General features: G+C 34.7%; 1 protein-coding gene across 1 annotated transcript; it reads right to left on the bottom strand.

The window, feature by feature from the left end:
- Nucleotides 1-4,440: 4,440 nt before the first annotated feature.
- LOC108675113 lies at nucleotides 4,441-9,771 on the bottom strand. Its single transcript, XM_018163098.2, has 2 exons — nucleotides 9,738-9,771; nucleotides 4,441-8,061 (listed from the first exon to the last, which is right to left on the bottom strand). The coding sequence occupies exon 2, from the start codon at nucleotides 8,059-8,061 to the stop codon at nucleotides 4,765-4,767; it is 3,297 nt and encodes a 1,098-aa protein (XP_018018587.2). The 5' UTR covers nucleotides 9,738-9,771; the 3' UTR covers nucleotides 4,441-4,764.
- Nucleotides 9,772-12,567: the final 2,796 nt, after the last annotated feature.

Here is a 12,567-nt window from a genome sequence, read left to right as displayed (position 1 = left end):
CTATTGTCAAAACTTGAATTCGGTTGTTTGTTATGCTCTCTGTGTGATACAATGCTGGGATAAAGGCAAGGATACTCACCATTCAATTTTGCTATTTTACGGTGAAAAGTTAGGGATGAGGTTTTAATTGAGGTTTTAATTTACATTTTGTGTATTTTATGGATATTTCCGGTGGATGTGGACACGAGTATTTGCCTTTTCTCTTATGGTCAAGTGCACTTCGAATGAGACACTTTGAATTTCCCAATGGACTAAGAAGTGCGAAGAGCACAAGATTCATTTAGCATATGGCAGGCCGGTGACGTAAGTTTCATGTCGTCATGTTTTCGCTTGTCGAGAGTGCACCTGAAGACCAATAATTCTTGCACTGCGAAATCTAGCGCTTTATCTCAACACTCGTAGTTGGTTCATGCGTTTGTTTTGTGGTTCAAGGGCGTCTGACTTGGAGAGTGATGATCGTGTTGGTAGCAGATTTTAACGCGTCTCGTTGTTAAGGTCTTAACGTTTACCTTGATATAATACGCAAGGAATGTTGAAGCACTTAATAAAACTTTGAAACCTATATAGATTCTAGAATGAATTTATAATCATTATCGCGTCGAAAATTGAGAGAAAGCCTAAATTAGGTAAAAGCTCTTTCACAACAATAGAAAAGGAGTAATTGTTGCAATAACAAATGGGAAACATTTTATTTATTTCGCAGTGTTGAATGTCGTTGAGTCGGAAATATTTGAATTTTTGAATTTAATTAAATTATTTGTAGATTCATAAAAATAAAGTCAGATTCTATGTTCTCGGTTTTCTATAAGAAAAAAGAAGCGCTAAGATTTTAATACTAAAAATTATCACAATGACGTATTCTTTAGAAAAAAATAAGCAGTCATAACACGTTTATGATGGGTTTTTGAAATGGAAATATTTTCTTCCTCATTTTATGATTTTGAGGCTTCTTGATATTCATATTAACGAACTTCAAACGTTACAGAAAGTTTGAAGTTCGGCACAGAACGTCATCGCTTAAATCCTTCAGCTATAAAAAAATTGATTTACCTAGATATTTCATGTAATTTATAAATGATTTAACTTATTAACAGTTTTAGTTAGTCAAGATGTCATCATCATCTCAAAACTAAAATTTCCTGTAACTCGGCGCATTTTTTCTTGAAAGTTACGTCAAGTTTAAATGCATTCTTTGAGCAATTTAGTGCAAATGAAGCGCTGGCGATGCCTGAAGTGGGCACGGTACGCTGGCGCAAACATCAAACTTTGTCCTCCTAAGCAGCTTTTTGTTCTCAGTGCACCGCTAATTAAACGGCCGATTTTTGCCGTGAGCTCCTGCATGGGGACAAGTTAGGCTCTTCAAACACAGGCTTCAGAGAATACATGACATCCAAAGAATTATTACATTCAAAGTATTATTCTAAAAACAAAAAGAATTATTCTAATAACAAATACGTGCTACTAATGATCCTTTCTATATTGTGGCAAAAATTTCCTTCAAAAGTATCGTGATGTCGTAAATGCTGAGTCTTTCTACGTTTTTTTATTGAGCTGCATGTACGTTTGTAGTAGATTTAGCTGTGAGTATTAACAATGTATTTCTTATGGTGTAATTGAAGAACTTTTTGCTCATTTGTAATCAACAAAGGAGTGACAAAAGCACAATTAGAGGAATCGAGCGATTTTAATCAAGCGTTTTTCAAAATGAACGAAGTTCACACCTGAAATCAGTTTTTAAAATGTTTTTAATAAATTCAGAAATTAAAGGGTTACATTGAAAACATTTTAAAGTAAAATTGAAGATCAAGTGAAAATCTTCGCAAATATTTTAAATACTCGAAGATAATAGAAAGGCATTCCGAATCAATGGATTTATAAAAAAAGGTTCATACTCAGTATAGAAATAATGACCATCATACACTATTTAGTTATTAAAATCATTGTCGCGCCTATCTTCTGATGAAACTATTGATGAAATTGAAGCGATAAGTTGTGTTAGAATAAATTTGCTTTAATTAACTGACTTATTGACAAGAAAATTACGATTGTTTAAAAAAAATACGTTATAATTTTAGGCATAGTGAATGAAACTGTTGAATCCTTTCATCGTAAATCGTTGTATATCACACTATATGTATTAACCATTTAATTTAAGTTTATTTTTGTTCCTGATGATAATTATTGTGATGATCTGATCTATAAAGTGCTGAATCATTACTCAAAAATGTTTTCAAATTTTTGAGAAGCGCTACAGAAGTAGCCCCGGTAAAGGAACCTCTTTATGGAACCTGTTAATGTTTTATTGAAGTTAATGGAATACAGCAAAGCAATTAAAAATCCATGTGTTTCGATACAGAGACAGGTGCCGCAGCTTAACTAGCGCTCTATTATCACTCAAAGCGATTAGCATTTCGCTGTACGTTGAGCCAGTCTCACTCACTTCATTTTGCTACTTCAGCAGAATATTTATGGTGGCATGAATTTTCCAGAAAAAGGAGTATCATAAATTGAATATCATTAACAGAAATCTCTATAAGCACCGTAAAGGTTTCTCACTGCGCCGTAAATCTCCGCGGTAGACTACTTATGGCATTACGCGGACTAGTTTTATTCAATGGTAAATTAGGCGCCCGTTGGTCGGACGAGTTACACTTTATTCTCCGCACGGAAACTAATTCCGCGAGTTTTGGAAGCGTTCTAGACGCAAACAAGATTAACTCTCTTCCCAGAATCTTCGGTGAATTAACATAGGGAAATAAATAAAATTTCCCCATAAAATCAGAAAATGGGGGATGAAATAGGGATCCTCGTCACTGCGAAGGTTTATCTCGTAAAACTCGCGTCAGCCACGTTTTTGTATATTTTGCACGATTAAATTTAATGGAAATATTGAATACATATGTATCCTTCAACACTTATCAAACTGTGACTGCATTTCGTTCGATTTACAATCAATAATTTGAAGGCGAATTTTGCGGCTGGAAATCGGAAACTAATTCCACGAGTTTTGGAAGCGTTCTAGACGCAAACAAGATTAACTCTCTTCCCAGAATCTTCGGTGAATTAACATAGGGGGAAAAATAACATTTCCCCATAAAATCAGAAAATGAGGTATGAAATAGGGATCCTCGTCACTGCGGAGGTTTATCTCGTAAAACTCGCGTAGTCCACGTTCTTGTATATATCTTGCACTATTAATTTCAATGTAAATTTTGAATACATATCATTCAACACTTATCAAACTGTTACTGCACTTCGATTTACAATCAATAATTTGAAGGCGAATTTTGCGGCTGGAAAGCCACGGATCTAAACGATCTAAAAGTCTAATGAAATAGTAATACAAATGTATTAAAATCTTGAAAACCTAAATGTATTACCTAGAATAACACATTGTTTTATGTTATTTAAATAACGTAGAAAAAGGTACAATAAATCTTTAAGGCATTTTTCATCATTTATTTCATAACGCAGGTGTGGAATGACATTCATAATCCAGCATGAGAAATAACCTTCACTCTTATATTTTTCTTCCGAAAAATCTGAACTAGAATCTATAATAAAATATTATCATTTCAATCAATACATTTTTCTCTACTATAATTTCAGTCAACTGGCGCCTATGTTAAAACAACTACCTTAAAAATGCCGATGGAGGAGAGTAGTTCATAATCATCACAGATACGATCCATCACTAAACAGAAAGGCAGAGGTTAGAGTTACAATAACTGACCACTCTTAATAACCAACAAATAGTTTATTATTATTAAATTTCTATGTTGATTTTCCGGAAAATCACTAACTCTTTGATAATAACTTGCTTAAATCTGCTAAGGTGCTCGTTCCTATAGAGGCTAATTCAAACAATTACTGAATTGAAGTACAAGAAAGAATTGGACTTGGGGTAACAGATAAAAGCAATACAAACAGTAACATTCTACGTACAAATTTACATTGTAACAAATTTTTTTAAGCATCGATGCAGAACGTCATCTGAAAACCTACGTACGAAACTCTAACTGTATTAATGATAAATTTCATGCCCCATCAAAACTATTTTGGGCGCTTCAGGCAGAACTGTTCTTTGATGACGCATTTTGATAAATGTGCAACGATTATGTAAACGTTACTGTCAGCCCAGATCTGGCTTCGCTGGATGATTAAATAAAACTAAGTAGTGATGGGTTGATTCAATTCAAAACTAAGTAGTGTTGGGCTGATTCAATTTAAAAATAAGTAGTGATGGCTTGATTCAATTTAAAACTAAGTAGAGATGGGTTGTTTCAATTTATAACTAAGTAGAGATGGGCTGATTCAATTTAAAACTAAGTAGTGATGGGCTGATTAAATTTAAAACTAAGTAGTGATGGGCTGATTCAATTTAAAACTAAGTAGTGATATGGCTTGATTCAATTTAAAACTAAGTAGTGATGGCTTGATTCAATTTAAAACTAAGTATTGATGGATTGATTCGATTCAAAACTAAATAGTGATGGCTTGATTCAATTTAAAACTAAGTAGTGATGGGCTGATTAAATTTAAAACTAAGTAGTAATGGCTGATACAATTTAAAACTAATTAGTGGAGGTTGTAGAGTGAAGCGTTTTCAGTTTCGCACATGTGCTGCATGTGCGACAAGTTCAAGTGTTCAAAGACTATTGAATGAATACCACTGACGTAGTATATAAGTCCTATCATTTTCACCAGTTTGGTTATAAAAGATCATTTAATTAAGACTGATATTTCCACCTCAGATATGTCGGTTTAATTTGAATCAGTAGATGCCAGATAATCAGAACTTTCTGTAGTAGAGAATAATATTTCATCCGTGTAATATGAGACTTCATCATGATCATCACCGGAGCTGTTTGTCTGAGATGACGCTGAAGTTTGTTCTTCGTATACCGGAGTGGATGTAACGTAATCAACGGGAACTTCTTTGTCATTGACTGATTCCTTCAGTCCTGGTAGCTCACTGTTCGCATTCAGAATCTCCTGAGGAGATTCCGATACAACTTGAACCACTTCGGTAGTCTGGGTTTCACTAATCTTCGGATCTTTATGCGAGGAATTTTTAAATAAATCGGGAATTTTGATAACGATATCGGGAATTGTACTTGAATTTTCATTTTCAAATAACTCATTATCGTCGTTAATTTTTTCTGCGAAAATACCCGAGTCCTCAATTTGGTTCTTATTTTCAATTAGGGTGTTGTTGGTTGGGATTATTATTGAGTTTTCATGAATTTTCAAATTTCCAGGGTTCACTTCGACATTTTCCCCAGAAAAATATAAATTGTCGTGAGTGTGTGGCAATTCAGTTCCAACTTCGACCATTGCTAGATGAGTTAAATTCTCTTCTGTTTGAATGGAGTCATAATCACTTGCGGTCTCTTCCTGCTCCCGGGCGACTTCAGGAATAATTTGTTTCATTTCGTTTCCCATACCATCGACAACTGGTCTTGAACTTTCCAAGCTTTCTGTAACTACTGATTCATCGGAAAGAGTGTGTGATTCAGGACTCGAATAAATTAACTGGCCGGAAAACACCTTTGTAGAGGGACTCTCATTTTCAGCAAAAGCTGACGAATCAGACGAATGTGCAAATTCTTTCGGGTGTGATGAAGAATTTTCTGTCATTTCTGTGCTCTGGAATTCATTATAAAACTCATCAGGAGAAGAACTCGAGTTATCAACAAACTCTGAAAAGTCAGATTCACTTGACAACTTCATTGGGATGGTAGTTGAACTTTCTGCGATTCTGGGATATTCTGTTGTGCCTGCAAATTTCTTCGGAGACAAAGTAGAATCTTGAATTATTTCCGGAGATTCTAATTTAAAGTCTACGTGTTCAACCTTCAAGTATGGTAAATTTGTAGTAAAGTCCAGTTGGTTTTCAACCTCGAATGATTCACTTTTGTTTTCAAACTTTTCCGGAATGAAGCTCAAACTTTCCTCTAGTCCGTCCAATAATTTGGATTCTTCGTCATAATCTTCTGGAATTGGACTAGAACTCTCTATCATCTCTACTGATGATGGGAAATTATTTTCAAAATGCTCTGGAATGCTAGTTGTAATCATTTCTGTCGTTGACTCTATATATTTCTCCAGCTCATTTGGTATTGGATCAGCGTTTTCAGTTGTTCCTAAAGGTGATTCAGTTTCATTTTCAAACTCTTCTGTAACGGGACTATCGCTTTCCATATTTCCCATTAACGATTCAGTATCACTTCCAAACTCCACTGGAACAGTAGTAGAACTATAGGCATAATCAACAAATTCCGTGACAATAGGAGTTGAACTTTCTATTATTCCTGGAAAGTCAAAAAATTTATCAGTGACAGCTAAATGTTCAAACTTCGATGATTCTTTGTCTGCATCATTAACCTCCTGAGACTCTGAAAACATATCCGCAGTGTTATTCACATTCTGAGAAAGACTTTCGCTATCTGAGTCTAAGATTGGAAAATCGATAGGAGGTATAACTGATTGACTTAAACTCCCATCGCGACCGTCCGTGGATTCTTCAGAGCTGTCATCTTCATCGGACCCGTCAGTTGCACCGTCTTTGTCAGAAGATGCTGGGATTAATCGTTCGCCGCTAACCTCTGCTTCAACCCTTGAATTTCTAGTCTCAATCTCAAACCTATTTTCTCCATCGATGAATTTATTGTCATTTGAGTTTGTTAGTTCGCTGGGTTCCGTAGCAACAATATAAGATTCGGTTGTCGATTCAGTTTCGTTATTGATTCCAATCAAATAATCCGATTCCATGATTTCAGTTGAGCTATGAAGTTTTTCTAGTTCGTTTCCTGGCATCTCTGAAGTGTTCTCGGTGAGCTCATGTTCAATCTCAGGCGTTACATGCACAATTTCTACCATTTCCTTATAAATTCCTCCTGCTTCAGATGTGTTTTCTTCCGTTGTACTGCCTACTCCTGTTGTATCACCTGAATTATCAGTGACGCCTTCTTCCGTCTTTTCCAATTGATCTGGCTTTTCGCTAACATTACTTGGCATCTCAATCATCTCCTCAAGTTCAAATCTGTTTTGCAAATCATCAAGTTCTTGTTCTTCATTTCGTTCATCGTCATCTCCATCATCATCATCTTGTTTACGTTCATCATCATTTTCATATCGTTGCTTTTCTTGAAGGGAGTTATCTCTCTCTTCGTCAATCCCGACCTGTGACTTTTCCGGCGCATGTTCTTCGTTTAAAGATGCATATTTCTTCAATTCATTATTGATATATTCCATTGGATTATCACTGTTTTCGATTTCCACTTCTGAATGTTCAGAATCGAAATTAGGTTCTGTACTCCGTTGCGACAAACTTTCTATGTATAGATCATCCAAATCTGAGGGAGTCGAAGGAATATCAAATTCTCCATCATCGGAAGACTTATGTTTGTCTATTTTGGACCCTAATGTATCAACTGATACTTGATTGGGGGACAGTACATGAGTATCATTGGCATTTTCTTCAACCGTTGATACTCCGACGAATTTCTCACCATCGAAAGACGCATTTACATCTAGTTTCTGATTTTTATCCGATTCATTCGGCACCATGATAACCCTGTTTCCATCAAAATGCCAAAAATGAGAGGAACTTGAGCCACGAAAAGGATATTCTTTCGAAAGAATAGGCTTAGTTGGAGAATCAAAAATTAAAAATGGAATTTGAGGTGCTACACGGTTTTCATTGTCATAATTTTCTTGATCGCTTCTATGCAAGTTTCTCATTTTACCAATTCGCCTATCATCAATTTCTTCGGAGGAGTCTATTCCAGGCGAGTACAACTCCCCTTTGCTTTCATCCAACGAAGAAATTTTATTTCCACCCTTCAGCCGACGGTACCTATTGCTCGAATCTTTGACAGTTGCTCCTGGGTGCTGGAGTTGATGCGAATCTACAGAATTGAGACGCCCGGTGAGCGGGAGTTGGTCTGAGAAATAAATGTTGTCGCCCACATGGACGTGGTCTCGTGGGTGGTAGTGGGGCATCGGCGCGCTCAGGGCAACCGCTGCCAGCGACAGAACCAACGCCGCGGTAACCATCTGGAGGAAGACCGATAATGCTTCGGATAGAAAATGAATGAAGATTCCTTCGTATGGATGTTCAAATGTTTTAATATACAAATTCAATCATATTGCGCTAAGGAATTGTAACGATTACAGCCAATAGTTTATAATTTGTTTTTATTTTTTAGCATTTATTCTATTTGATTTAGGTTTTTTATTTTCCAGTTTTTGAAATCTAATTTAGTAATGAGAACTTTGCACAGGTAAAATTTTTCAACTTATTTCGAACATACACATGTACTCGTCAGGACTGCTTAAGCACAGCATACTTGTACAACAGCAAATATATAGTATTAATGGAATGGGGTCTTGCCTGGTGGCTTAGAGCGACTATTTAAAATCTGCAAGTGGTACACTTTCACAAAATACTTATGAACCACTAAACTAAAAAATGTAAAATAGAATAAAATTGAAACTTAATATAGAAAACGAGCGCTTTTTCATTTTTTACCAATACTGAAACCACGAAATGTGGTAAGCAAAAAAAAAAAAAATGCCCATGTCGTTATAAAACGCTCACATACGAATCAGCAATTTTTCCTCAACTAAGTATTACAATAGATGAATATGGAATTTAAAAACAATTCAGATTTCGCACCAATCATTCGATGCTTGAACTGAAAAGGTAGCTGCTGCTTTAAAATAATTATTAAAAATAATTATTTATTTTAAATATTATTTAAAATAATATTTAAAATAATAATGATTGAAACAGTAATGCATATGAAGTATCAAAAAATTGAAGGAAGAATTGAATAAATGACAACTAAAGCAATTCACAACCTTAACTATCCCTGCTCGAAATGAAGGAGCGATAGAATAATTCACTAAAAAAATTCAATAACTAATTACAAGTCAGACTAGAAAGTAATTTTTCCCTGAGGCTCGATAAAAGGGATCTTGTATCAAAAATATACTGTAGTGGAACTGGACTAAACAAAAATTATATAACTTATCATCTACCTATGACCAATGGATCAAATATGTTTAATTATTTATAGCAGTCAAATTATATACCGTGTACTCAAAGTTAAGTGTCTGACTGCTCTGTAGCTTGAAGTGTACGGTACTGCATTACGCGAACTTTGATAGCTGGCTATATAACTCTCTTGTCGACCCATGTATCTACTAGTACGTCAACCATACGAACTTGACAGGCTTGACGAGAATACGGCATTTGTCTTGTACTAAAACAGTAATCTTTATAACATTTGTGACATTTACTTCGAAGGCTACAACGTTCCTGGATGATAATTTATATAAAGTAGTCTACGAAAAAAAAATATTCAGCACTATAACGGAACGATGTTCAGTAAATTTGTGTAACGTCTGTTTCTGAAACATTCATTCATCTGCTAAAATAAAATGTCAATTAGATTGCAAACTTGTAATTTGGTTCCTCGCAAGTCCAATGATTACATTAAAACTGCAAAGTCCAGAACTTGTTAGATCTTTTAAAATAAACATTTACACATGAATGTCATCACACTTTTTGTTATATTAGTTTTAAGAATGTTTGATATCAACTCGCACACGAATTATGAGACTACTTCAGCCATATCATTGTGATTATTACAAACGTTCATATTTTCCCTATTAACAAAATCATTATTAGCGGAAAATAATTCCACAACCACGCTGAATAGCATTACCTCGGCGTATCTGTGACGCGAACTGAAAGAGAAAAGTTTGACTTATGCCCACATTTCTCCTGAAACTGCCCTTTTATACCCATTTCCCAACTACCATCTTGTGATTTGTTAAGCCTTACAAATTTCCAGAAGATTCTCTTCCAGTTCTTTGAAAAAACGGTGAGCTATTCGGTGACTGAACGATAAGATTCAACCGCAAAACTTTGAGACGGCTGAGTGCTTTCCTTTTGAAGGTTTGTAACCGGCCGCCAACAAAAGTGACCGCATTAGAACAAACATGCCATCTGTCCCTGTAAGCTATTACTTGATCCTAAAAATTTATTGTCGTCGACACGTAGAAATTAAATCAAGCTGAAAAGTCATGAATAATGAAAACAATCGAACGGAAACTGACGGTAAATGAGGCTAACCATGATAACAAATTACGCTCAGACTTTTATTATCAAATAGATTAAAAATTATCAGTCCATTAGGCATACGTTAATTAAGAGAATGAAATTATTATGATAAGCCCAAACGTGAAATGTTGGTTCGCTCTTCGATATGAAAGTGGGTATTCGTTGTGAAAATTATATTCGTGAATCTTTTTGACACTGCGCTAAGTTTTATTTTTGTGATACAATAATTTACAATGTAAACGACGCAGCGTGCATGGATTTTCTACCTCAGTGCAAACTGAATGATCTCATATATTAAATGTTCTCCAATATTTAAATTAGTCCTCATGAGGCATAATTTTTATAGCCTGTTTTCCAACGCATGTGTCATGTGTCAATTACGAGAACATTTCCTGGCGCTGGAATAGGCACATTAAATGTACAGTTACACATTAATTAATTATAATATTTCAGCCAATACGTCGAGCATGTTTGGATTTCCTACTGTCATAACGTAACGATATTAATCGTAATATTTTTAGCTCATTTTCTCATTTATGGAAAAAATGCACTATTGTGCTCGCCATTTCTGTCTGTCTGTCCGTCCGTCTGTCCGTCCGTCCATGACCTCAAGTTTTCGTCGACGAGAAAATGCGCTCTCTGTCACTCACTGCAGTGAGTACTGATCGAGTTATATTTTTTTGGTGTGTGCATTTCTAGTTAATATGAATAGTAATAATGTTGTTGACTAGAAAATAATATTGTTGTTGACAAGAAATGATGATTTCTAGTTAATACAAATTCCGTGACACAATTAGGTTTTTAAGTTGAAGTTTTTAAAGTTACAAGTTTTTATTGAAGTTCACCAAAAGGACACAACTGACGGTAAATTAAGTGATGTAATGCAAACCTCCTGCTTTATGGAACATTCCGGAAGATTCAGTATCGTTCTCATTAACACGGTCCTGCTCGTAGAATATTCCGTGTGACCGAAGCTTCAGGTCAAGCAGCCTTCGTTCATTTACAAGCCATTAATAATATATACGTGAAGTGTGGGAAATCAAAGCAAGACTCTGGCTTCTTGTACGAAGAATATTCTGTTAAGTAGCATAAATGTAACGTCAGTAGATAATAGGATTAGTTCTTGAATCTTATTTAATAAGGACGGATGGCATCGGAAAGCGAAATCAATTAATTGAAATATACAAGCATTTACTCGTGATTAAACCAAAATGATGTAAGCAGGATGAATGGCGTCATATAATTATTGTGAAATTGCATTTTGATTGCATTTTGATTGAAAATGCAGGAGAATCAAATAATTTTCACTTATCAAACGAATGAATTGAATCTCGAGATAATAATCAAGAGTTTCAACTAAATTTTGTTGATGAATTTAAAACAATGGGAAATTCCTACCATATTTTCAAAAAGGAAACTAAAAAGAGATCTGCAGAGCTTAGAGAATAACATTAAATAAAACAAATTTATAAACTTCTATCAAATCGAACTAATTATTCAAATTTCATATCGGAACAACATGAAAATCAAGAGAGCACAGCAAATACACCAACGAATTCGAATTAATTTTGTGTTTCCATTTGCAAAAAGTTTTGAGGTTGACTGGTGTTCCACAATATTTTTATGCGGTTCATACCCATTTTTTTACACTTTTCATTCGCTTCAAATAAAGAAAGGGAAGTGAATGATCGAAAAGGAACTTATATTTTATATATTTTTTTATATTTTTGTTTTCTTAAATTCACTAAATTTAAATCAAAACTCCAATAATAATTTTTTATGATAGAAGTTCGACTCTTTCATGCGGAACCAATGATTTGACAGGTCATCAAAGATGACTCACTAAAGGTCATCAAAGATGACTCACTAAAGATCATCAAAGATGACTCACTAAAGATCATCAAAGATGACTCACTAAAGGTCATCAAAGATGACTCACTATAAAGATCATCAAAGACGACTCACTAAAGATCATCAAAGATGCCTCACTAAAGATCATCAAAGATAACTCACTAAATATCATCAAAGATGACTCACTAACACTGTACAGAGGAACTTTCCGGGCTTTTCATTTGCATTAACTAAGGGTCGTTAATTTTTCATGAACAGGAGATGTTCCTTAAAGAATAACAATAAGCTGATCATTACAATAACTGACGCATGAATCAATCCAGGAGCTGCGTTAATGAATTTTTCTCTTTGTTTCCATCATGTGGTCAATTGTATCCCAGTCTACTAGTCTCATGATTTCAATGAAAATAGTTGAGTAGATATGAGTAGGTATTTTTTAGGATTTACGGATGAAAATTAAACAAAAACTATACAAAAACATCTTTTCCTAAAGTGCCAACAAAAAGTGGATTTAGTTAACATCGTAAGTTTGTTAGAATTTTGATCAATAATAAAGACAACTAATGTTATTTTGATTAATT

This window comes from Hyalella azteca, unplaced genomic scaffold (genome assembly GCF_000764305.2).
Source record: "Hyalella azteca isolate HAZT.00-mixed unplaced genomic scaffold, Hazt_2.0.2 contig14620, whole genome shotgun sequence".
Taxonomy (NCBI): domain Eukaryota; kingdom Metazoa; phylum Arthropoda; class Malacostraca; order Amphipoda; family Hyalellidae; genus Hyalella; species Hyalella azteca.
Note: the sequence above shows the minus strand (reverse complement) of the source record. Positions and strands in the feature narration are given on the sequence as shown.

Coding starts and splice junctions, on each gene's coding strand:
- LOC108675113 (XM_018163098.2), bottom strand. CDS start 8,061: ATGGTTACCGCGGCGTTGGTTCTGTCGCTGGCAGCGGTTGCCCTGAGC.